Consider the following 24,844-nt stretch of genomic DNA (forward strand, 5'->3'; position numbering starts at 1 on the left):
TTTTAATTTTTATTACATTTTTTTCAAGTGTTATTTACAATAATACCTACTTCATTTATTCCTTTCACTTTCCTTGTATACTAAAGTTTAAAACATGTAGTATCAAGTTTCTTAACATTTTCTCCATCTCATTTTGTTTCTTAATGACACATATTGATACGAATCATGGTTTTTATCACTTTTTAAGACTTTCTTGTCAAAGTATCAAAATGTAATAAACAAAACCTAATAAAACACAACATTAGAATGCCAATGTAACATATTTATCTCATTTGATATTGTATTTGAACCATAGTACACTTTATTTTTAGATAAACTAGTCCTAGCACCATATTATCTTGACTGATCCATGTATATATTTTGTCAAGTTTTATAATAGCTATCAAAGGTTTAGCATAATCTTTTTTTTCTTTTAACTCAATTTTGAAATCTACTGTGAAACCATAATAAAGATATCATAAATTAAAAAAATAATTTTTAATAAGTATATCTTAATTTTTTTTTTATCAAAACTACTTTATATTGTTAATTTTTCTGGTACAAAACAAAGAAAATAAACAATAGTGACATTATTGTTGCCATGAGTTTTTCAAATAAAAATGCTTATATTCTACAAATATAATATAAAATCAATTTTGTTTAAGTTAGTTATTAATTAAACATTTAAAAGTAATAAATTTTTATTTAAAAAATATTTATTATATTTAAGAAACAGAAGTGTTAATTATATTTTTTATATAAAATTTTATTATTATTAATTACTTAAACATATCTTTAAGGATTAATGCTAACAAAATTTAAAATTTTTGAAATAAAAAATTTTAAAACCTAAATTATACCGTCAGAATTTACAATTATACCACAAATTTAAATATAGAACTCATTTAAGTTGTTATTCAGTAAATATTTATAAACCATCGCTTATTTTTAAATTTAATGATAAGATTTATTAATATAAGCAGTGGTCACGTGACTTGCATGTGTGGCTCCTTTTTCCCTGTTTAAAAGCCGCATTTCTTCACCAAGTCACCGGCTGTGTTTAAATTCCAAATTCTCAAATTTCTGCAGTCGGCAACTCTCACCTTATTCTCGAATCTTCCATTCTGAGCTATCGCTTTTGGTTGAACTTGAAGGTCTCATCGTAATGGTTCGTTCCCTCTTCTTTGTTTTTTCTTTCCTTTCTCTCATAAGATTTTGCGCTATAACTAACACGATCATTCCCATTTTTGTTTCCTTTGCAGTCTTTGATTCTTAGGTCTATATTCCATTCACACCTTCCCTCCCAACGCCCTAATTCCCTTATAATTTGACTTTTCCATCAAACGAGTTCAAATTCGATGTTTTGTTAATCTCTGAAGTGTTGGATGGAATTGATGTCACTCTTGGAAAACCGTTTGCTGTTATTTTTGGGATACTTCGTTTTTCAATTCTTCTCTCCTTTCTCATTCACATGCTAGATTTATTTTCTAACCAATTAGTCCTTGAACTTTGTTTTTATTTTATCTTGATTTACAAATCTGATTACTTGTTCATATTTTGATCTCTATAGGAACTAATTGGTCTTTGAAAGTGTTAGTGTGTACAATTTGGTCACCAAATATATTAACTTTTCTTATATTTTACTCCTGTTTTTCTTATATTTTTTGTCAGAGAAAGTGTGAGTAAGTTAACATTTTTAATATTGCAGGATGGTTCAAAGATGCATGGTGCTGTGTTGGCATGTACAGATGGAGCTGTTCTTCCGGTTAGTCAAGTGTTTGATGCAATTAGAGAGCTGGGGAATGAAGGGATTGAACAATGGGATCCACTGGTTCTTACATCTGCGTCACTATTAAGTAATTCTCTTGCTCCTTTGATTGCATTTATGTCTAAGTGTGTGTTTTATATTATCAATTCTGGTTTTGCATATAGAATATTCTTATGGATATGGGATTACTTTACATTTTAAATTGAATGAATTTGTCCCAAAAACCAATGAATTATGTTTTGCTATTGCTTACATCTTGGTCAACTTTGATTTTACCAAAGGAAAAGATGTTTATTGCAAATGATGTTTGATTATGCTCCTAATCATGGAATTTTACTATCGGATGCTGTTGTTATATAAAGTTCAAAAGTTACATTCAACAATTTAGGCTACTACACATATTAGCTTGAAATGATGCTTTAAAAATTATTGCTTGATTGCCGTTTTCCTGGAGCCTCATTATGCCAATGGATCAGCATGCATGATAGCATGTGATTTTGAGTTTTAATGCTTGGAGGGTATTTGGTGTTTATTCAAGTAAGAAAGTCAAGTATAAATATGCTTCATCTATTGTGGATAATTTCAATTTCAGATTATACTTATTCTCCAGTCTTTTTTGGAGAAGCGGATACATTGACAATTCTATTCAACATGGAATGATCAAATTTTCTTTTCCATTTTTGTTTGATTTTTCTTTATTTACTTTAGAAAAATAAATGAATCTAGGTAAGAGTTGTTTTTACTTGTTAGATATTGTGCATTTGTTTAAGTTGATCTTTGTTGCTTCTGCATGAATTTATTTTGTATAATTTACGGCCAAGTAATTTGTGAGTAAGGATATCATGATGTTTGAATTTTCTTTTCTTCTTCTTCATCACTTGCCTAGCCTTTTCTTTGTTTGCATTGTTGATCTGCAATAGTTAATGGGATCAAATTTTTTGTGTTTGGATGAGATCATATGTGAGAAAAGCTGAAAAATTCATTTTTGTTTGGCAAATTTTGAAAAATCAGCTTATAAGATCTCTGATTGATTTTTCTTACAAAGGAAATAACTTATAGGCAAAATTTTGGAGCTTATGATTAAAAAATATCAGCTTATTTTCTAGTTAACTTTTATTTTCCCAGTTTATCTTTAATAATTGATTATTTTAAATACATAACTAACTATTACACATAATTTCATATCCTTTTTATGTGATTTCAACCTAGAAAAAGTGATTATTTTGTACAATTCAAACACAATAGATTATTTTATATAATCAATTATTGAAATATTACTTTTTTTTTCCGCTAATCCAAATACAGCCTTCATCTTAGCTACTTCAATTTTGGATCTTTTATGCAACCGTGGTTCAACTTTTAGTTTACTGCCAGTTATTGTTTCTTGAAAGTGATGGAAGTTGTTATTTTCCTTACAAATGCTTGATTTTTCATTTTGTTTGTATATCATATTTTATTGTATTGCAGCTGAAGAAACCATGTTTTATCACCTATTATTGCAAATTTCAGGCAAGTTGCCCTTGGAATCTTCCTCTGTTGATTTTTTGGTTTTAATCTGGCTGTCAATTGATTGTCCCACCGACCAACTGATTCAGGAAATTCTTAGAGTGTTAAAAGTAAGTGGGACAGTTCTTATTCGCAAGTCATCTCAGTCTGCTGTGGGTTCAGTTGATAAGGTAATAACCACCTGAGGGACTTTATATTAACATTCTTAAATTTAGGCTTGGCTAACTTCATACTAAAAGCTAGCTTATGAAGTGAAGATTGCCTAAGTTTTTATAAATTTCAACATACATGATCTGATCGCCCCCTCCCTAAATTTGTACTTGCAGCTGATATCTGATCTTCAAAACAAGTTATTGTTAGCAGGATTTTCAGAAACACAAGTCTTACAGTCAACTGGGGTATGTTTCATCAGCTGATATTTGCCTCTGCCATTTGTATTCATCGTTTTTTAAATTGCTTTCTTGTGTTTGATTTGTTTTACAATGGAAACTTGTTCGATTAGTGGAATAATATGCTGACATGTGGTTTGAAACTCAGTCTACTAGTATTTGACAACTATTTTTGTCAAGTTAAATGGTTTTCGCATTTTGAGCATGATGGTTCCTTTCAGCAAAAATTCTTGTTTTCTTTTCTTTTAGTCATGATTTTCCCCCCTTGTCCTGCTATAGTCAACTTGTCTTCCTATTGCCTGATAAGTGGAATATGGCCATGGGCCAAGTCATCTGAAGTTATTCCTTTTTTGTCCTAGTTAACTGCTGTGGCCATCTTACAAATTCTAATTATCAATATGCTTTGTATTGCACATAGATCAAAGCTAAAAAGCCTTCATGGAAAATTGGTTCATCTTTTGCGATAAAGAAGGCAACACCTAAAGTGCAAATTGATGTTGATTCAGATCTGATCGATGAAGATAGTCTTTTGACGGAAGAAGATTTAAAGAAACCCCAGCTGCCACCTAGTATGGAATACTATTTTAGTTTCTGTCCTCAACTAGTGTTCTGTGTGATATTAGGCTCTTACCTAACATTTATTCAGCAGGTGATTGTGAAATTGGGAGTACAAGAAAAGCCTGCAAAAATTGCACCTGTGGGAGGGCTCAAGAAGAGGAAAAAGTATTGAAGTTAGGATTGACAGCAGAACAGATTAATAATCCTCAATCAGCTTGTGGCAGTGTATGTTTTTTTTTTTTTTTTTGCAATGTGCATTTTATTTATACTTTCTAAGGTTGTGTTCTATAAGAATTCATTTTTTCTTTTTGCATATTTTACATTGAATGTTCTAAGCTGTTTACTAGCCTTACATTTGTTTAGTTAGATAGTTTTTCGGTTTAGTTCAGATGATTTATAGAATCTTAGGAGGGTTGCCCCTCCCCTTGTTCACACCAGGTGCATTAAATTTCATGAAATAAAATAGCTACCTGCATGATAAATCCTCCTTTTTGTTGCCTGTAGCTCGCAATATCAATTTAGAGGATAATGGATGGAAGAAATGCTCATGTCCTACTGTCATTTCTTTGTATTTAGCTATGGAAGCTTGGCTGAGTTTGTGATTTTAAATGAGTTTTCTAAATGTGTGTGGTCAACCTCACCTAGGAGAGGAAAGAACGTTTATTTTGGTTAATAAGCTAATTGTATTGTATCTTTATATCTTATACAAAAGGTTTACTTACTTAATATCACAGTATTTATTTTTATTGTGAAAGCTATATATATTGAACATAAACTTTAGTCAGGATTGATAGAACAACAATATTGGTGTGAATGATGGTCAGTTTGACTAGTATAATAAGAGCATACAATTGTCTTACAAATTTTTCAATATGCTCTTTGTGAATAGTTACCCTATATTGTGTCAATCTATTCCCCCCCCTCTCTCTCTCTCCAATTGGCATCGTACTCAAAGTTGATTTTGGTCTGCAGTGCGGACTAGGGGATGCTTTCAGGTGCAGTACCTGCCCTTACAAGGGATTGCCTCCCTTCAAATTGGGCGAGAAGGTACTTTATCTCCCTCTCTTTGAATTGTCTGGTGTCATTTCTTTGGTATGGGCGTGGCCTATAGCATTTATTGCATAAGTCATTCGTTATTTTCATGCAGGTAGCACTGTCTGGTAACTTCCTTTCAGCAGACATATAAATGGATAAAGTTGGGGTACGCTTTGTCATGAAAATAACTAATGACATGTGCGCCTTATTCTGATCCTTCTAGCTGTTTGTGAAGGAAAAAGAACGATGCCTCTTAGCCTATGTATGCTGGGTAAAAAGTCTCGCACTACTTAGTTACAAAAGTGATGCGAATAGACTTTGTGACGGTTATTAGACAACTTAACTGCTATTAAATATAGGGGATTATAATATTTTTATTATTAAAAAATTAATTTCCAATAGACCAGTTTCGCATTTTAATACAGTTACACCGTTTATTCAATGTGAGTATCAACAAAATCCTCTATTCTCTTACGTTTACTGGATGAACTAAATTTGTACAGAAATTAGAAATAAACTTAAATCAAAGGTCCATCAATTCACAGCCAGATTCGTATACCAAATATCAACTTTGTGGTTTTTGGTCTCTATTAATCTGTTCTCGTTTAAAGAGTGTGGGTTTAAATGGTGTAAAATTGTGGTTCGATGGTGGTGATGACAGAGTTTCACTCTGTTGATCATTTGTTAATGTAATTAAAATTTAATCAGGGTAGTACATGTTTGGAAGTGTTAAATTTGACCATTATAATTGAAATTTCTGAATATATACTTGAAATTAATTTGGAAATCGGATTCACATTATAAATGAATTGAACTAGTCTTTTACAAGTGATATTTTTACCACGATAGTCAAAATTACGATTAAACACGGAAGGTCGTATGATCTTACAATCTGCTGCCGGTAACCGATCCCAATCCTGGGCTATGGCCCATTTTAATGATAGCATGTGCGATTTTGGGGGTGTTCTTTTTGGACTATTTTTAAAAAAAATTTGATTGAACCCATTTGACTCGTTCATTTTCTTTTATCCAACTTATATAACCTGAGTCTTTTAGGGTTTTTTGAATACTTATCTTCAATCTCACCTCTTTGCAACTTGTGACTACGTTTTTCTTTGTCGTCGGCATTGCGTCAACTCTCTTCATTTTTCTACCCTTTTTCTCCTTTAAATCGCTTTTTCTCCTATTATTTTTGGACACGACCATGACCTGGAGTTATTGAATAATGAGATAGTTGAGTTGTGCTACTTCCTCTATCTTTGTTTCCATATTTTCGCATCGCTGTATTATTGCTTTTGTCTTCCTTCAAAATGTCTACAAGTGAGACCTACTCTCCTGTCGGAAAGGAGAGTGGTGAAGTCTGTGGTAATACATCTAGTGTTTTAGTGAGTTGCTTTGTTGGTGCAGTTGGGATTGATTCTAAGCGAAAAAAAAATGCTCCGAAAGATAGGAGTGATCTGGCATGGCAGCATAGAATAGAGAATTGAGATGTGGGACACTTTGACTAGGTTTTTGGCATTAGTACTATGAATTTTTTGTTATTAACTTGAAACTTATTTATTGTCTTTAATGTTTAAATTGTAATTCTCTTGTTTAAGACTATTTTTACTAAATTTGGAATGCATAAAATAGATTAACTCAAACAAAGTTATCATCGCAATCAAAACTAAATGAAATCATGCATTCTAATTCAATCACTATTAAATATACACACATCTTGAATTAAAATAAAGAGTTACAATTCTATAATATTCCAAACAAATAATTTTAGTTAATCAAATTAGCATATATTTGTTTAACTTTCAGACTTTACCTGCATGAGAGCAGTGGCAATTTCGTAGGATGTTACCGTTAAGCGTGCTTGTAATGAATATGCATGAAGCAGAAGAAATTCGTACAAGGATGAAAAGTAAAAGTTTTGAACAATGGACCCACAGATTAAGCAGCTCCTTGCTTAGTTCAGGGTACTTGCTAGATTAGATCTTGGTTAGTATATATATAATTGCTATATGTGATTCATTTAAAGCCTAAAAAATGATTGAATAATGAAGGTGACTACACTATATCCTCAAGCCAGTCACGACAGATGAAATATACACAATTGCCGGACGAGACTTGCATGTAGATAACAATTACGATAGCAAGAGGGAGAAATTTAGATCATACAGAAACAAATTCTTTTCTATAATTGACCAAAACAGGGAATTCAGAAACCTTAATTCTTTTCCTTGCAGTGGCCGTCTTCTGTAAATTGAAAGCTGAAAGTGCTACATTCCTCAAATTGTGGAGTTTCCCATCTTCTAGGTAACAGATCATGTTGCTAGACTGTGTCATTGTATGTCTGATGTTAATTTGCTGCTCTTAGCATTGCGCTTGGACAATGGAGATGGCCTTCTCAGCAGAATTTCGTGTATCATTTTGATACGATGCTCATGGTCTATGCCCTACATTGTGAATATTCCTTGGCAATTACTTGATTTACTTCCCGTGCTTCTTACCTGCAATCCAGGGTTCGTATGTTAACAAGAAATGCCATGCTAACATTCTTTTGACCAGAAGGAAGGAGGGTCATTAATGCCGCCTTCAATGCGAATAGTGTAGTTTGATATTCTTTACAAAGAAATCACATGATAAAAGAAAGATAAACTTTTATGCATCTGTCGCTATACACCAGGATAGTAATATAGATAACGTTGTCATTCTTTTTAATGTTTGAAAAAAATAAATATAAATTATATTTAAATGACAAAAATTTACAAAAAATAATATAATTTGTTTAAATATAAATTTTATTTAATTATTTTACTTTTCAATATATATATATATATATATATATTAAATATTAAAAATATTTTTATGTACAAATAATATTAAAATTTGATATTAAATTATATTAATTTTTTTCATTTTTTTACAATTAAAATTTATTTTTAACTAAAATAATAATAATTAGAACAAAAAAATATAAAAATTCAAATATATATTTTATAAAATGATTAAAATATTTTTTACAAATATCTATGAAAAAATATACTTTTCTTTAAAAAATTATAGATTATTTAAAATATATATTTTTAAAAAAATTACTTTTAATAAAAAAATGTTCATATAATTTTTTTATAAAAATATTAAATTATATGTTTTAAAATAATTAGTTTTTATAATATTAAAAATATTATAAAATGAGTAAAAATGTAATAAAAAAATGTTATCCTCACTTCCCAACCTATCAGCAAAATAAGCTATTATATTTTATTAATTAATAAATGTCGAAAATAAAAATAAGATAGAATAATGTATCCTATTATCTCACCAAATGAATATGCACATCAGTTAAGAAGAAAAGATGGAACAGTAATGCAACCAATTGAACGATGTGGTCAATATGCTGCTTATACCTCTTTGAAACCATGATCTACGGACAGTTCGCCGGATGTGACGCTCGTGCCTTTCTAAAAGCTCGTCAACTGTGTGCATTTGTGATAGTAGGGGTCCAGAAAATTCAACCTTCTCTCCTTGATCTTGGAAACACTGTGAAGATAGCAATGAATAAGAATTATGTCGACACAGGGATACATAAATTGTATGGCTGACACATGATCCAAGAATTTGATGCAGGTAGGTCAAAGCACAAGGTAAAACAGATTCCTACATTAAAACTTGAGAGTATCAAATTTGTCAAGAATTTGATCCATTTATGATCATATGATGGATGCAATTACACGATACAATTTTATATTAAAACAATATATTATTATCCAAGAATTTTATATTAAAACAATATATTATTATCCAAGTTTGAAATTGGTCCCTAGTCTTTGCTATTGATCTATCTATACCTTTGAGAAATTAAAACCCAATAAAATAAAATGCTGAGGAGGAGATCAATTAACTAAGCTGTCATTTAAGTAGAACAAGCTATTGACAAGTCACTAATCTTAAACAATGCCATTATGTCAAAAACAAATTTTCTTCTATCCATCTTTTGAATTTCAAATTCCCTATAACATAATAAATTCCTAATTCCCTCTTTCATATAGTGCCCCATATCAATCTCTACACACAAGACAGAATGATATGCAGAAAGAGTCACAGCTTAATACCACAAAAAAAAATCTAGCCAATTTACAAACTCACCATGTTACTTCTCTTGGATGCTGAATCTTCTCTTTGATAAAGGGCCATAGACAATTCTTGCGAGTGGTACTCATCAGAAGCATCAAATGAGTCTGGCCGATCAAACTTACTCCACTGGTTCTGCATTGAAAGCTTAGAAATTTCATTTAGGTCATTGGCCCGGGTATAGGTGCGCCCTCCAAAAAACTCCTTATTTTCCTGGTTTGTGGTGTCCAAATTATTTCTTGAATTTAATGTAGAATGTTCTAATGGATTGAAAATATGCCCTCTTGATATAGTACGACAATGGGATCGAAATGAAATGTCATCTTTACGGCCTTTTGCCCAAGCAAAGCCACTTGATGTTGAAACTTGTAATGGTCCGGAAAAGGGAATATCTCCTTGAGATGCATTCTTAACATGAGAAGCATCTTCAGGTTTAACACCGGATGGCTTTTGTGCCTTGTCACCTATGTTAGTCTTCTCTTCTTCAAGGATGCGGAAAGATCTACCATTGACCTTTTGGGAAGTCTGAGTTTGTGCCAAATCCTGCAAGAGCAATCTTAAGTGAGACTGAGGTTATGGTAATTAGACCATTCCTATAAATCAGTGTGCATGCATATAAGAAGAAAACCCATGACACAAGAAAAGAAATAAAGACCTCTGCCGGGGCAAGTTTACTGAATCCTAGTGGCTTTCTTGACGGTTTTCTGGTTTCAGTTCCACGAACTCGTCCACTGATCTTTTTCCTGAAAGTCCATCACAATATGATTTCGTGAAAAAAGTCAAGAAAAAATAGACAAGTAATGTTCATGAAAATAGAAACTATAAAAAATAAGTTTATTTTGTTATATTGTGCCAAAGACTGTTGAACTATTCACTGCATCTTTACAATTTAAAATCCTTAAAATATATGAAAAGGGAGAACCAGAGCACAAGGTTCCTGTCTAGTGGGATTTAGGAAGGGCAAATGTATCCAGCTTTACCCCTGCAAGCTATGAGACTGCTTCCAGGATTTGAACCAGCGACCATGTCACAAGGCAGACCTTACCACTGTACCAAGCAGGGACAGTGCCCATGATGGCATTTTTTTAAAACATTTGAGGTTAGTCAATATAAATATAAATGGCTACCTCAAAAAAAAGGGGGGCTTACCCAAAATTTTTTGGCTGTTATTTTTTATTGTGAAGGTTAAATATTGATATGATATGAGACTTTTCTATAATATTGTTATGTCTTCATTCTTTTGTATTTTCATTGATCTCATAGTTTGGCTACCGCAATAAATATTTTCTGGCCGTGCCCCTGTTGCCAAGGTTCACCTTAAAAGATATATCAACAAAATAACCCATAGAAAAACCTAAAAAATAAAGAGAGCAGAGATGGAGGATATAAAACAGTATGGATTGTTCCAGTTTCCTTGGAGCAAGCATAAGTCCTTTAATGAGTTTATTGTTTCACAAAAACAACAAAGATTTTTTCCCTCTCGTCTTCGGGAAACAATTCCAATCTCAATAGCTGAATTTTGATTATTACAACGTTAATTTACTGCACAAGTATGTATGTAGGTTCAAATGATTTTTTGGAAAATAAATAGCCGGTCCTAACCTCTCCGTGAGGCCAAAAGCTAGACCCTGATTAAGTTGTCAAAACAAAAGCAAAAGTTCTCAAATGGATCAGCTTATCAAATCCAAGTATGGCTCTAGACTCAACCAAGTGAAATGCACATGCAGACATTTCTTATTTTGAACATGCCAGATAAGTAATCCAGAGACATCAGTTGAATATGCAACAAGCTAAACCTTTATTTTCCAATAACTGCATAAAATGAGCACTGAATATCACTCACCTTGACTCCTCCTTGTGTTTTGCATCGATTTCCTTGCTAGGTGGGTATTTCGGCAAGCTTGATGGATCACATGCATAAGGTTTGGTTTTGAAATACTGGAAGTGGTAAAGTTGTACATCAGAGACCAAATCATATTTCAATGATTCATGTAGCCATAATATTTGCAGATAAATGCTGAATGGTTTTGAATCTAGGACTAATGTCATTAAAAGCAACTGATTGATATCTATGGATATCCCCCAAAATATGGGCAATAGAAATCAAATAGACAATGTTCTGCAAAATAGATTAATTCTATACAGAAATTAGGACCAGTTTGGTTTTAAAATCATTTCCTGTTTTTATAAATAATTACAAATATGCCACATTACTTTCAATGTATTTCCTGTTTTGAAATATATGTTTTCACTATTTCTTGTACAAATTTTTGAAATCAACAAAATAAAAACAAGGAAACATTAAATAGGAATTTCCAATAAATACAAAAGCAACCTACCTCTGATGAGAGAGCAGATGTGGCAGTCCCACGTTTGAATGGTTCAACAGAAAGAAGAGCCTGTAGCAGATTTACACTTGTCGCAGGCAATTCTTTAAAGGACTGTCTAAGGCAACTATCGTATGGTTGCTGTGGCTTAAACAAAGTTGCATGAGGAAGTCTAGTCTTTTTCCAGTATTCATCAGGTGGGGAGCCACAAAGCTTGAAAATTTTGTGCAATTGTTCAACCTGCATATGTAACAAATGAATTTAGAAGTTTCAAAACGACAAATCAAACAGTGCTGAAATTGTCATTTCCAGCTAATTCATTCATTAACGACAAACAGATTAGTAGCATCCGTCTAACATTTTAAGAAGCAATTTTCAGATTGAATCTCCCCTTTTATAAAGACTAGTGTTGATTGGTATCATATTGGAATTTTCAGGTTGATTACATTCCCCATTTCATCCATATCAAAATATAGAACGGTGGCAACCCTAAAGACCTGAACAAGCAATGATATCACCTATTTCAAGTAAACCTATTGACAGATTGCAGGGAAACCTCATGCAATAGGTAAGGAACCAAAATTTCAGCTCTGTTCAATAGTTGGCTGCAAAATCAGAGTTACATTTGAAACATACAATGCAACTCAGATAAAGCAATGTAAGAGAATCGGGGAAAAAATGCTAAAATTACCAATTCACTATGTAAGCATTAAATATATAACCAGGATCATCGCTTTTTCAGAGAGGGAGAAAAATGAAGATGTAATATCTGGTGAACATTCAGGGTAAGGCTCAGACTTGAGAGTTAAAAGTGTTTTGTTTTTTTTTCTTCCCTTAAAGATCATGGGGTAAAGATGGAACAAACCACAGGACCAGCCAAGAATCGGACCTAAATCATTTGTCAACATTCGAGGTTCAGTTTGAAAGATGCATATTGCTTACTTTAGAAAAAATCCAACCACCCTTTTAAATGCCATCTGCAAGGATTTACCAACGGTATCCACAAATACACAAATATCCTTTCTAATTGAATTACAAAACTAAAAGCCTCTACGCAAGCACGAAGATATGATAGAAAGCACCTCTACATCGTAATATTTTTCTGATAAAGGAGTCATAGTCTTTACCATAAGGAGGAGAGGACATCAAAAGTTTTTGAATTGAAATCTTAGTGCACCTTGATGGCAACCCTTCTTTGCAGCCATTACAGGCAACATTATCATATCTAGTTGCATCCTTGAGAGTTGAGGCATTGTCATACTTCTTCATTATCATACATTATCAAAGTAATTTTAAGCTTATCATGTACAAGTCATTCTAACAAAGATGTAATCAACATCACTACACTAACATGCACCATGACAGGAAAACCAAATACATTTTATAAAGGCTAATACCTCCGTTCTCCCCTGAAGTACAGGCTTCCCAACAAGCAGCTCCGCAAACACGCAGCCAACACTCCAGAGATCCACAGCCGGTCCATAATCCGTCGAACCGAGCAAAAGCTCCGGCGGCCGGTACCACAAGGTGACAACTCGACTAGTAAGGGGTTGCCTGTGCCCAGAACTCACAAAATTGGCCAATCCAAAATCCGCCACCTTCAAAACCCCTTCATTATTCACCAAAAGATTCGACCCTTTAATGTCCCTATGCATCACTCCCCTCAAGTGACAATGCTCAAGCCCAGACAACAACTGCTTCATGTAGCACTTAATCTGCACACCACAATTCCATTCTTTCAACAACAAAATCACACCATAACATAACATTACATTGACAATTATGATTAATCTATGGTCGTTCTACGACTGGCATTGATTAAAAAAATAATAAATAATAAGTATTTATTAAAAATCACAAGATTAAAACATTATTACTGAATAAAAAATTTCTATTTTTTTTTTAATTCTTTAGCCATTATACTAAAACATTGGTTAACATTTTTCTTAGTTTATGGGTACCTGTGCTTCACTAAACTTGATATCAGGGGAAGATAAGAGCCCTGTAATATCATGCTCCATGTACTCAAACACGAGGTATATGCTACACGACAATCTCGAAGTAATCAAGCCCTCAAGCTTTATGATATTGGGATGATCAAGCCGTCTCAGAATCATGATCTCACGCGCCATGAACCGCACGCTCTCCGGTTCGAAATTATCGAACCGCACCTTCTTCAATGCCACTATCTTCCCGGTCTCAAGCTCCCTCGCCCGAAACACACTGCTATACGTCCCCTGCCCTATCTGTCAACATCAATCACCCCCTCATCAATCACTTAATTACAATAAATATAATAATAACAATAAGATTAATTTTGTTATTCTTTTTATGTTATCAACCTTCTCCAGTTTTTCAAAGGCATCGGCGCGCAGAGGAACCCAGCCGTGAATGGCTTCGCCGGCGACGGCGCTGAGCCATGCCGGCCATCCGGCTGCCACGTGTTCTCCTTGCACGTACTTGTGAAGGTTCCCCAACCTGAAGCTCAAGGAGTCACAATTCGAACTCGTTCTCCCCGACTCACCTACCTCCCTCTGGCTTGCTCCACCCGACTCACTCCTCTTCTTATTCTTCTTATCCTTCCTATCAGACTCACTTGCGCCCGCATTGCTCCGAAACGCGCCCGAGTGGTCAATCGCTGGCGTCACCGACACCGCTTGCTTCGAACTCACGCACCCCATGGATCCGGGTCGGATCCACGACCCAATTCAAGTCACAACAGAGTCTGAGCTCCGCGTTTTATACTAGTGGAAAAAAGAAAGAAAGAAAGCGAAAAAGCGAAGCAATTCACTTAGCGAAACGCAGAAACGGCATGTCGTCGCATTGTGTTTCTTTCGCCGCTGCGACAATTGCGGGAGACTGTAGGGGAAAATGCGATTTAATGAGGAAGACGGATCAGTAATACGTTTTTTTAAAAACTCAGCGACATAGATAGTATTTTTTATTGAAAATAAAAACTTTTAATAAATTTTAATTAAATTACATCAAGTTTTATAATTTTTTAACTAAGTATAATATTTCTCAAATTAAAAATATATATAATTTTTTTACAAATAAATGATACGTGTCTTCTAAAAAATTAATTAACGTTATATATCTCATTTTTACCTAAGTAAGAGGATTTGTAAGCTGGAATTACACTATTAAAAAGTAATCAACATTAACAAAAAAAATTTAAAAAAAAAAAAAAGCTAAGGGCGAAATGAGCGGAGGGATTATTTTTCTTTTTATTCAAACTGTGCGTTTTGGGGTTGGCTCGTGAGCGACCTTACATTCTCTGCATTTGTTTGCATTCCTATTTTGTTTTGGCTTTTGTTTGGGAACCTATGGATTATTGGTGTGTGGTTTGTTTGTTTGCGGCGTTGGGTTTGTTGGCGTTCGTAAGTGGCGAAGGGAAGAGAGAAACTATGCATGGTAGAGACTTGGCTTGGAGTGGTTAAGGTGGGCTTCGCTTATTTTGGATTTTGGAAAGCGCGTGGCACGTGATTGTGTTACACGCTGATTCCATTCGCTAATGATTATCGATTAATCAATTTAATTGGATTTGCTTTCATACCAGTTGTTGTTGACTTGAAGAGTACTTGTTTTGTTTTCTAATTTTGAATTTAAAATTCCAACACTTCACCACTTCACCACTTCACGGCATAGTGGGGATACCAGCGTAACCAAGTTGAATTCTTTTGCAATACGCTCACATCATCTTGACCGTCACACGCAACCATTTCCAAACACGCTTGCCTCTCTAAATCTACGTTCAATTGTGATGTGTTAATATTGCTCCCATGGCAAGGTGTGTGTGTGTGTGTGTGTCTGAGAGAGAGAGGGGGGAAAGGGGAGCAAATATGTTAACAAAGAAATAAAGGAAAAAGGAAAAGAAAGGTAAACAGATCTATGGTGATGTGTAGATATTTCCCTTTCTAGATCTTCTTTTTCAACTTCCCCTCTCCTACTGTTCCGGTTCCTCCCCACTTCTGACATTTCCTCTTTACTTTCATCACCCTTGTGGCCCACCCATTATTCGCTTCCATTTTCAAATGTGAAAATCAATAATTATAACGGGACAGACATATCTATGCTAACCAAATCTTCTGAAATTTCTTTCTTTTTATTAGTGTCAAAGAAAAACTCAGTTAGAAGCCTAAATCTAGATTGTAGAATTATAATTATAATTTTTAAAAAAACCACATAATTATTATAAACTTCACGTCACTTTTTTTAAAAAATTATATATTTTATTTATGATGATATTTAACAATTAAAGTTTTTTTTTCTCTAAATACATATCGTGTGTGTGTATCACTGGTACAAGAAGATTCAAATCTAATCTTCTTAGTATGCCACTCTGGAGATGAGAATATCTTGGTCTAACTTCTTAGATGGGAACATTGAACATAGTTGCAACTCATAATTTTCTTAGGAGGAAAGCTTTGAGATGTGGACTTTGAGAAATTTCAAAGTGGTTGCAAAGGGCAGTGATTAGGAGGTTGGACTAGAGCGCACTGAATGGAGAGTTTGGGACCATATTGTCACCATGGAAATTAGCTGAATTGATCCTCATTTGAATTTGATTAAGAAAAACAGGTTCCAACTAATGCCATTGCCACTTCCATTGAACTCTACATGATTCCATCTTTGTCCTTTCTGCCAAAGAAAATTCACATAAGGCACAATGAGCAGTTAAAGTTAATTCAATTATCTCTCGTTTTATTTGGTGCATGTTTGGTGGAGATTACAGTTATTTTTAAAACCCTAATTTATAATAAAAATATTATGTTAGTTATAACAATTTTAAATTAGATTTTATTTTTTAACAATACGTTTAATTAGAAAAGAATTTATATAATGTCGTGTTGAAGGATTTTATAATAAGTTATATCATATTATAAATTTATTTTTGAAATAAAAATTTGCAAACACAATTCTAATTAATTATAATTATTTTTGCATCGAGATCACTCAAAGTTAAATCTATAAATGCTCACCTAATCACAAACTAGTTAGTTTCTTGCAGTTAATTCCTTTCTGAGAGGGCTTTCTTGCAATTAAAGTATATATCTCTTTCCAAAAACAAAAAAAATCTCATTTTCTTTACTTGCTTTGCTGGCTTCTATTTGTAAGAGAAAAAAAAGTATCTTTTTCTTTTTCTGTTAGCGTGATTATCCTGTCCATGCTGACTTTCCTTAGGAAATGACGTGCCATTTCATGAATATGTCAAGCATGTTTAAAAAAGCTACTTTTTAAGCTGGTGCATGCTAATTTCCTATAGTTAGGCATTAATTTGACCCAATTAATACTAGAACAAATTTTGGGTTTCAATTATATTTTGGGTCATTATAGTTACTCCAAAGAATGCTAATCCAATCAGGAGTTTAGCACAGTGAGTGCCTTTTGTGGAAACTTTAGAAACTGATTAAGCATGCTGTATTTATAGCTGACTCAAATGAAAGAAGATAACCGTGATTATTTGATACCTACACTTCTACCAGTTTCTGCCTTGTTTTTTTTTTTTTCATCTTAATTATTTTTAACATAGGAGTACTATTTTCAAGAGGGAGAAGTTAATTTGTGTAACCCCACTGTATAGCAACAATTGAATTCAATTCATCATTATCATTACAAATAATAGCAAGGGCTAGTTTTTACATATAAATCAAACAATGTTTAAAATTGCACAATTAATTCATAGTTTACAGGCAACTATGGAATCCTAGAGAAACAGTTGCTATAGTAAAAATTGATTTTTTTTTATTACCAATTTATAATAAATTTTATTAATCAGTATCTTAAAGATACTAATTAAAAAATCAATAAATAATAAATTTTTATTACAAATTACATTAAAATACAATAAAAGCATAAAAGTGAATGCATTTTTATTTTTAAAATAAAAAGTTATTTATAATTATATAACTAGTGTCATGATTAACAATATTTTTAATTAATTCACCTTAATCTTGGTTTGTGAAGATATATATGCTGATTAATGAGTTCATAATTTTCTGAATCGATCTTGGGGTTTGAACCGTGGTAGGAAATCGAGGAAGTGGAAGGAAATAGAACATATAGAGATTGGAGTTCGAGGTTATCTGTTAACTGAAAGTTGAAGATCCAACTTCACCAAGAACTACAATAGAAATAGAAAAAACTTTTGTCGTAAAGGAAAGTCAAAGTAAAGATTAAAAAAAGTGCATAGAAATAAAGCTCGAGCTTAAAGGTTGGGAAATAGGGGTGATAAGTCTCTTCTCTTGTTTCAGATTGGGGTTCGGTGAACCGAAAAAAAGAATATCATTTACATACATGGCATAGGTTCATGCATTTTTGTTTTTGTAAAATAAAATGCAAGACCAAACCCTCCTTCAAAATAGCAACAGAAATGTGGCAAAATATAATCAATATAAACAAAGATTGAGGAGTTAGTTTATAAAATACCCATATTGATGTTATATCCAAAGTGATAAAGTATCTTGTTTAGTTAATAACCATAAAAATTACGGTGCCTGCTGAACAATGAAATTATGAAACTACAACGTTTGGATATTAATACACAAAATATGTATTCGGTGAGAACAATGGACTTTTTAAAAATTAAAAAAAAAAGTTTAATATTTTTCTTTGGATATAATTAATTTTACGTGTACGATTTATCAAACTTCTAAAATTAAATGTATATGTATATTCAAAGATGATTATATTCTATCATTTAAAATAAAATCAAGTTTCATGAGCCAGTGAAATTGATTATTGTTGATTTTACCACACAAATTGTAAAGGCAATAGATATAATTAATTAGTCATAAGTGTTTGAACGTTTGATGGAATTTTCATTATGATAAGGATATAGAGGTTTCTTTTATCGGTTTAGCATGTGGGGTGTCTGTGAGACATGTGCCATCACTGAAATTAAGCCTCCTAAATCCTCACTCGCCCTGAGGACCCAGAAAATAAAAAAAGAAAAAGAAACACTTTGATAATAAGCTATAATTACTGTCTCCCATGAGCTAATCAAGATCTCTCTCCAGCCATGAAGCTCAAAAGCAACTTTAAGCATAAACATCACAAAAGTTTAAATAATAATATTGATTTCACTAGGAATATTTAAAGTATCTTTTTCTCATCAATGTGATTTGCTAACTCATTTGCTTTAAATTAATTTTATTCAGTGTACTCAAAGTTCTACTATCACCAATATTTTACGGCTTAACAGCTTTAAATAGCTCGTGGTTGTATAGATGTTTCAACACAGATAAAAGCACCTTTGCACGTATAAGAATATGACACTTTAACCCAAAAATTAAAAAATAATAATAACAAAAACAACAATAATAAAACTGAAAAAGAAAACTTTTAAAAGCCTACTCTCATTTTGATTACTATAAGGAAATCGTTTATTAGTAGAAGTTAAATTTATAAATTAAGTACAGTTTTACTCATTTCTAATTTTTTTTAATGATTAAGAAATTGACATTAAAAATTAATGATACTAAACTAAATAGCGTTGGTTGCATGCAACAAGTTTGTTACAATTATTTAGGATCGGTTTTAAATTGCTATTAAATTTTGAAATTTAAATGTAAAAAATTAAACACACAAAAAAGAACACCAAAAATAAAAAAAACACAATAGAAAACACTGCCTTTCAACAATGTTTGTAGGCAACAGTTAAATCATCTTTCCCTTGACATCCAAACTCATTGGGAGTGACAAATTTAATGTTAACGTGAGACTTATCCTTTGCAACAACTAACATTATTTCAAGATCCAAAATGGAGATCTTCATGTTATGCCCTAAGAGACACTTGTTATGTGAGATTATTCTGGCCTTACTAATGGCTCTAGCCATTACTTTGTCAAGTAACATACTTCAAAAGTGAAGAATCAAACTTTTTATAAGGAACAAGTCGATTCCTTTCTTAATAACTGCAGAATGTGTGGAAAGAAATGTAGCTTTAAAAAGATGTGCTCCAGAAGAGTTATTGTGTTTGATCTTTATTTTATCAACAATTACCTTAATTTGACGTTAAATTTCTTATTCTTTTTCTACAGTTATATCAAATTGACGTTAAAAGATGTTTATTTGACAACGGTTACATAAAATTGACGTTAAATTTCTTGTCTTATAGTTACTAAAATCAACGTTAAATATTTTTTTTAGTGTTTTTATTGACGATTGTTGATAATCATTGTTAATAAACTAACGTTAGATGTTGCAGGTCTTGTAAGGGATCCAAAAATATGAGGTTAATTATTTTAAATATAGAGTTTAATAAAAATAAAATACAAAAATATGAGATTAATTTTTCATATATAAACTTTCAAAAGTTACTAAACAATTTTTTTATGCAAGTGCAAAAATCAGAAATTAAATAGCTGAAAGTTATAAAAAATAAAATAAAATACTCATTAACAATTTTTTAAAAACATAAAAAAATTAAATAAAATTAATGAAAAATTTTAGAAAATTATAAAAAACCAAAAAAATGTCTTTTATATGTTTATGAAATTTTTTTCAAGATTTCATATTTTGATATTTAGTTATTTTTTCTTATAAGAAAAACCGAAATAGGATATATTGGCAAAGAATTAAGCGAGAGGCGAGTCTAATTTGTTTTGTTGCATAATATATATGGCATTATTATTTTTTAAAAGAAATAAGTTATCGTATCATTAAAAAGTATCTACTTTTATGATAATTTTAAAATGATATTTGAAGTATTATTTAGTTAGTTGATAATATAAAATTTTACCCTATATATCAAAATTAAATCCTGAAATTAATTTGGAAAGTCCATTTAACATTGTTTTTATGTTATTTGTATTTTAAAAAATAATAATTTAATATCACATGCCATTATTAAGCATGAACCTGAAAAGGTAGGAATCTTCGTAGTTCGTACTTGTTTGTTGCTGATGAGTTTGCTACGTCTTTCCGCAACGGTCGCCGGACACTGTCCTCTGCAATGTTTCTTAATCCATTTCCTTGAATCTGCTGCTGCATGCTTTTCCATGTTTGGTGTGTATCAATTTCTGTAATTCATTGCCCCTCTTTCAACCAATTACTTACACTTCATTGCACCACGCCCATTTTAATGCCACCATTCTTTAATTTTTAGTTTTAAACAACAAACTATATTATCATTATATTTTTCACTTGCAGTTTTCTCAACTTGTTATTGCAGACACACGACAAAAAAATGTTAATATAAAATAATTTTATTAAAATTAAAATATATAATATCATCACATGTTTTATAAATTTAAAAAAATATTATTATATAGAAATTTAGCAAATGTTAATTAGCATTTTAATTTTAGGACTCTAGTTAAGAAATTAAAAATATAATTAATAAATTCCTTCCATAACTTTTAATACAATTTAAAATATTTTTTAAAAGTGTATTTCTGTTTTAATTAGCAGCAACTTATAAATTTTTACTTCAACCAATTATTTTTTAAAAAAGTTTATATTTTTGTAACAGATAAAAACTTATATTTAAATGTATTAATCATTAATTTTTCTATTATTTATTGTAAAATTTAAATTCTCACTCATACAACTCTTATTTATAACAAAGCCTTTAGTTAATATATATATATATATATTTAACATATATATATATATATATATATATTATCCATTTGACTAATAATCGATAAACTAATTTGACCAGTCTTTTATTATAATTTTTTTAAAAAAAAGTTATAACTACTTTTTATTAATTTTAATAAATTAATTATTTATAAAATGGATTTAAAAAATATTATATATCCTTCTTCACCTGTAAGAAACTGTTACAGCCATCAAAATGAAAGATAATATCTATTCAAAATGTATTTCTTTCTTTTAGACTCGAAAAAATTGTGAAAAAGTTTTGGCGCGTGAATGACGACGAACCCTAGTACGTAGTGCATTGTGGGTCTATGATTCATTGTAATGCGAGCCTCGCTCGAGAAAAATGACAAGAAATTAACATAAGAAAAAGCGCGCGTGCACCTAATCAAGAATGAACCATTGAATCAGCTTTGTTTCATTCATTTCCATTGGGATATGATTGACAAAATTAGACCTGGAACATACACATCTCACAAGACCGGCACCTAAAAGGAGGAGACAACTCAAGACAAGTTGGTAAATGCAAACCAAAAAGAAACAATTGAGATAATTAATGCGATGTGTGATTTCTGAGTTGAAGACTTTAGACTAGCTATAGCTATTTGTGATTCATTAATTTTAGTTTCATCTCCCTTTTCTCCACAAACAAAGATGTAAAGGAAACCAAAAAGCAGTAATAGTAATTAAAAAGCACAGAGACAGTAATCAAGTGAAGAACAAAAGGTGGTGGGTGTGGTAGGTCAAAGGTTGGTCACATGATGTCCCCAGCCAATTTTGTCACTAACACAAGTGGGATCGATGTCAGGATTTGCATTATAAGAATATGGTTTAGTTGGTGCAAGCACCTACAAACATTTGCAGAGTGAAACTCGAATAAGGCATTCACGCTGCCATATCATTTTTGGCCATTTCAGTCTAGGTCATTTTTTACACGTTTCGGTTTCTATTATTGCACATAAGCTAACCCATTTCTCAAGGAAACGTTCACAATGGATATGTATGAGTTGTAAATCGTCTTCTCATAAAATCCCTCTCCTTTGTTCACATGTTTCTTATTGAACTTGCTTACTCTCATATAATGTTTACCTAACATAAATTAAATCACCAATTGTACGTCCCATGTTACATTGGTATAAAAACATAATGTGTGTGCTCGAACCACATTGAGTGAAAATCATTCTTACTTATTATTATGATCATAACAAATTTTGTTCATCTATATATAATTATATAGTTAAAATTAATTAATGATTCTTATAATAATAATTAATATATAATAGTTCTTATTGAATTTGTCTGCTAAACGCGTACATCTTTTAGTATAGAGTAACAATAATATATTATGTTAATAGTTTAAATTTGATTAGACATATTAAGAATTATAATTCTAAAATTAACATTTTTCCGTTAATATATATTTTTTATAATGAATGATGTATAATATGGAATATTCTGAAAATACAATTAATTCTCTTGGCCAGTTGACTTCATTATAAATTACAAAATCATAAATAGATTTTAAGTTAACTATAATATCACTGGTTTACTCTTAAATATCTACTCGAATATTCATTTACTATAACTAGTTAGTAAGTCGCACTATGATACAGTAAAATTATTTTAAATAATAATTCTCTCTTAAAATATCAAGATTTAACAAATAGTTTTAAAATATAATTAATTTTAAAATAATATTTTTATTATATAGTAAAAAAATTAATTAAATATCAATAATCAATATATATTAATATCTACAAATTTCAAAGAAAATACTATTAAAATATAAATTAAAATTAAAAAATTACAATCATGTATAAAAATATAATAAAATATACATGTGAACTTATTTATATTTTTAAAATAGCTTTTGAAACTTACAAAATAAAATATTATAAAACTATTAACATATGTTACTAATCTTAAAGATAAAAATTACATTAGAAAATTAAGCACTAGTAAATCAAATGAAAAAAATAATTTTTTTTTGTAAAATTATAAATGAAAAATATTATAATACATTATAAAAAATTAGAAATTGAGAATTTTATATAATTATAAAATCAATCAAATACAACATACTAATAAAGATTAGACAAATTATGATATATGCTTGTACAAAAATATAATTTACATATATAGTATTATGTTAAAAATATGTAAATGTTAAAAAATACACGTGTTTTAAATATTTGATACTATGATAGATAGAAAAGAGTAAAAGTTATGCTAACGTTAAAAATTAATTTGTTATAAATACCGAAAGAAAATACTTAAGCACAGTGAAATTTTTTTTTTAATTTCTAATAGAGAAAAGACAATTTTTAGGAAACTAAAATGTGTGATTGTTGACAATTTTGACTAAGAGTACTACAAATAATAAATTAATAAATTTTATAAATATAGCTATAAGTATTTATAAAAAATTAAAATTTGTATAAAATAGTAAGATAATTTTAATAAATATATATATAGATATCTATGAAGAAATTTGAAAGTTTTATTTAAAATAATTAAAAAAGGGTACAATAACAATTTTTATCTTCAAAATGTTTAAAATAAAATTTACAAAACATTGTATAAAAAATAAAATTATTGCTAAAAATAATATAATTCATACATTAACTTTAATCAATGATAATATTAAAAAAGTATATTTTTATTAAATGTTTGACGTGTTAGATACTACATTCTTTTGAATATTTTACTTCGACACTCTCATCTATGTTTAATTAACCTAAGAGAGCAAGACAAAGAGACAAATATAAAGATGGATCTTAACCCCTCTTTATAAGACCAAACGAGCGGTTAATTAAATTATATTTCTTTCTTGTCAACTTCTGCCAACTTACTACTATAAGAAAGACTATTCAGACATTTATACATAAGAAACGGTAGTACAAATGTAGCGAAATTCAATTACAGACACGCTCATGGTTGTTGTAGCTACCCTAAATAAATTTCTAAACACTACTTGTTTACATGCAATTAATTAAAATGAGATTGTTTATTTGAATAAATTATAAATTTAATTTATCAAAATAAAATATTTAGAAAAAAATTATTTAATTAATTTATAGCACTTTCTATATACTATTTAAAGTATTGTTTAGGTTTATAACTAATAATTTATCATACCGTTTTTGCTCTAGTTTTACTATTTTATCACAATAATATTAATTTAGTAAAATTTTAGATGATAGTTTTATTTTGTTTAGTAAATTCTGAATATTTATTTTAATTATTTCATTATTTACATTATTTATTTTAGTTACAAATAGAATATTCAATGTATAAACCAAAAATAATCAATAAATCCAAAATTATAATTGTTTTATGTGTGTATCGTTTAGTTTAATAGTTAATTTTATCAATTTTTTTAATTTAAAAAACTAACTTATATCAACAACATTTAACTTTTAATTGTAGTTGTGTTAAATATTTAGAAGACGAGCTTTGCTGCTTACAGCAATATAACTCAACTAAAAAAAATTGTCTCCAATAAAAATACATATGGTATAGGAAAAATAAAATAAAATAAACATACAAAAAG

The 24,844-nt window shown here is 30.5% G+C and overlaps 2 protein-coding genes across 3 annotated transcripts; one reads left to right on the top strand and one right to left on the bottom strand.

Moving 5' to 3' along the window:
• Window positions 1–1,061: 1,061 nt before the first annotated feature.
• On the top strand, window positions 1,062–5,572 carry LOC113863156 (anamorsin homolog). Of its 2 annotated transcripts, none has more exons than XM_027496617.1 (9): window positions 1,062–1,147; window positions 1,688–1,835; window positions 3,257–3,423; window positions 3,580–3,651; window positions 4,061–4,211; window positions 4,289–4,425; window positions 5,173–5,247; window positions 5,348–5,402; window positions 5,442–5,572. In XM_027496617.1, the coding sequence occupies exons 1-8, from the start codon at window positions 1,145–1,147 to the stop codon at window positions 5,384–5,386; spliced, it is 792 nt and encodes a 263-aa protein (XP_027352418.1). In that variant the 5' UTR covers window positions 1,062–1,144; the 3' UTR covers window positions 5,387–5,402; window positions 5,442–5,572. The 2 variants fall into 2 exon arrangements, with proteins under 2 accessions (XP_027352418.1, XP_027352426.1); XM_027496625.1 differs by having other exon boundaries at window positions 4,292–4,425; window positions 5,442–5,565.
• A 1,772-nt stretch (window positions 5,573–7,344) lies between these two features.
• On the bottom strand, window positions 7,345–14,537 carry LOC113863146 (protein IMPAIRED IN BABA-INDUCED STERILITY 1). The gene is made up of 9 exons (XM_027496605.1): window positions 14,027–14,537; window positions 13,646–13,930; window positions 13,082–13,399; window positions 11,697–11,924; window positions 11,201–11,295; window positions 10,013–10,100; window positions 9,373–9,900; window positions 8,634–8,766; window positions 7,345–7,733 (listed from the first exon to the last, which is right to left on the bottom strand). The coding sequence occupies exons 1-9, from the start codon at window positions 14,363–14,365 to the stop codon at window positions 7,714–7,716; spliced, it is 2,034 nt and encodes a 677-aa protein (XP_027352406.1). The 5' UTR covers window positions 14,366–14,537; the 3' UTR covers window positions 7,345–7,713.
• Window positions 14,538–24,844: the final 10,307 nt, after the last annotated feature.

Source organism: Abrus precatorius, unplaced genomic scaffold (genome assembly GCF_003935025.1).
Source record: "Abrus precatorius isolate BTA unplaced genomic scaffold, Abrus_2018 Scaffold10, whole genome shotgun sequence".
NCBI classification, from domain to species: domain Eukaryota; kingdom Viridiplantae; phylum Streptophyta; class Magnoliopsida; order Fabales; family Fabaceae; genus Abrus; species Abrus precatorius.

Coding starts and splice junctions, on each gene's coding strand:
- LOC113863146 (XM_027496605.1), bottom strand. CDS start 14,365: ATGGGGTGCGTGAGTTCGAAGCAAGCGGTGTCGGTGACGCCAGCGATT. Junction 13,400..13,645: donor TCAAGTTTAGTGAAGCACAG/GTACCCATAAAC, acceptor TGTGGTGTGCAG/ATTAAGTGCTACATGAAGCA. Junction 10,101..11,200: donor AAACACAAGGAGGAGTCAAG/GTGAGTGATATT, acceptor ATGGACTTTCAG/GAAAAAGATCAGTGGACGAG.
- LOC113863156 (XM_027496617.1), top strand. Junction 4,212..4,288: donor GAAACCCCAGCTGCCACCTA/GTATGGAATACT, acceptor ACATTTATTCAG/CAGGTGATTGTGAAATTGGG. Junction 4,426..5,172: donor CTCAATCAGCTTGTGGCAGT/GTATGTTTTTTT, acceptor TTTGGTCTGCAG/TGCGGACTAGGGGATGCTTT.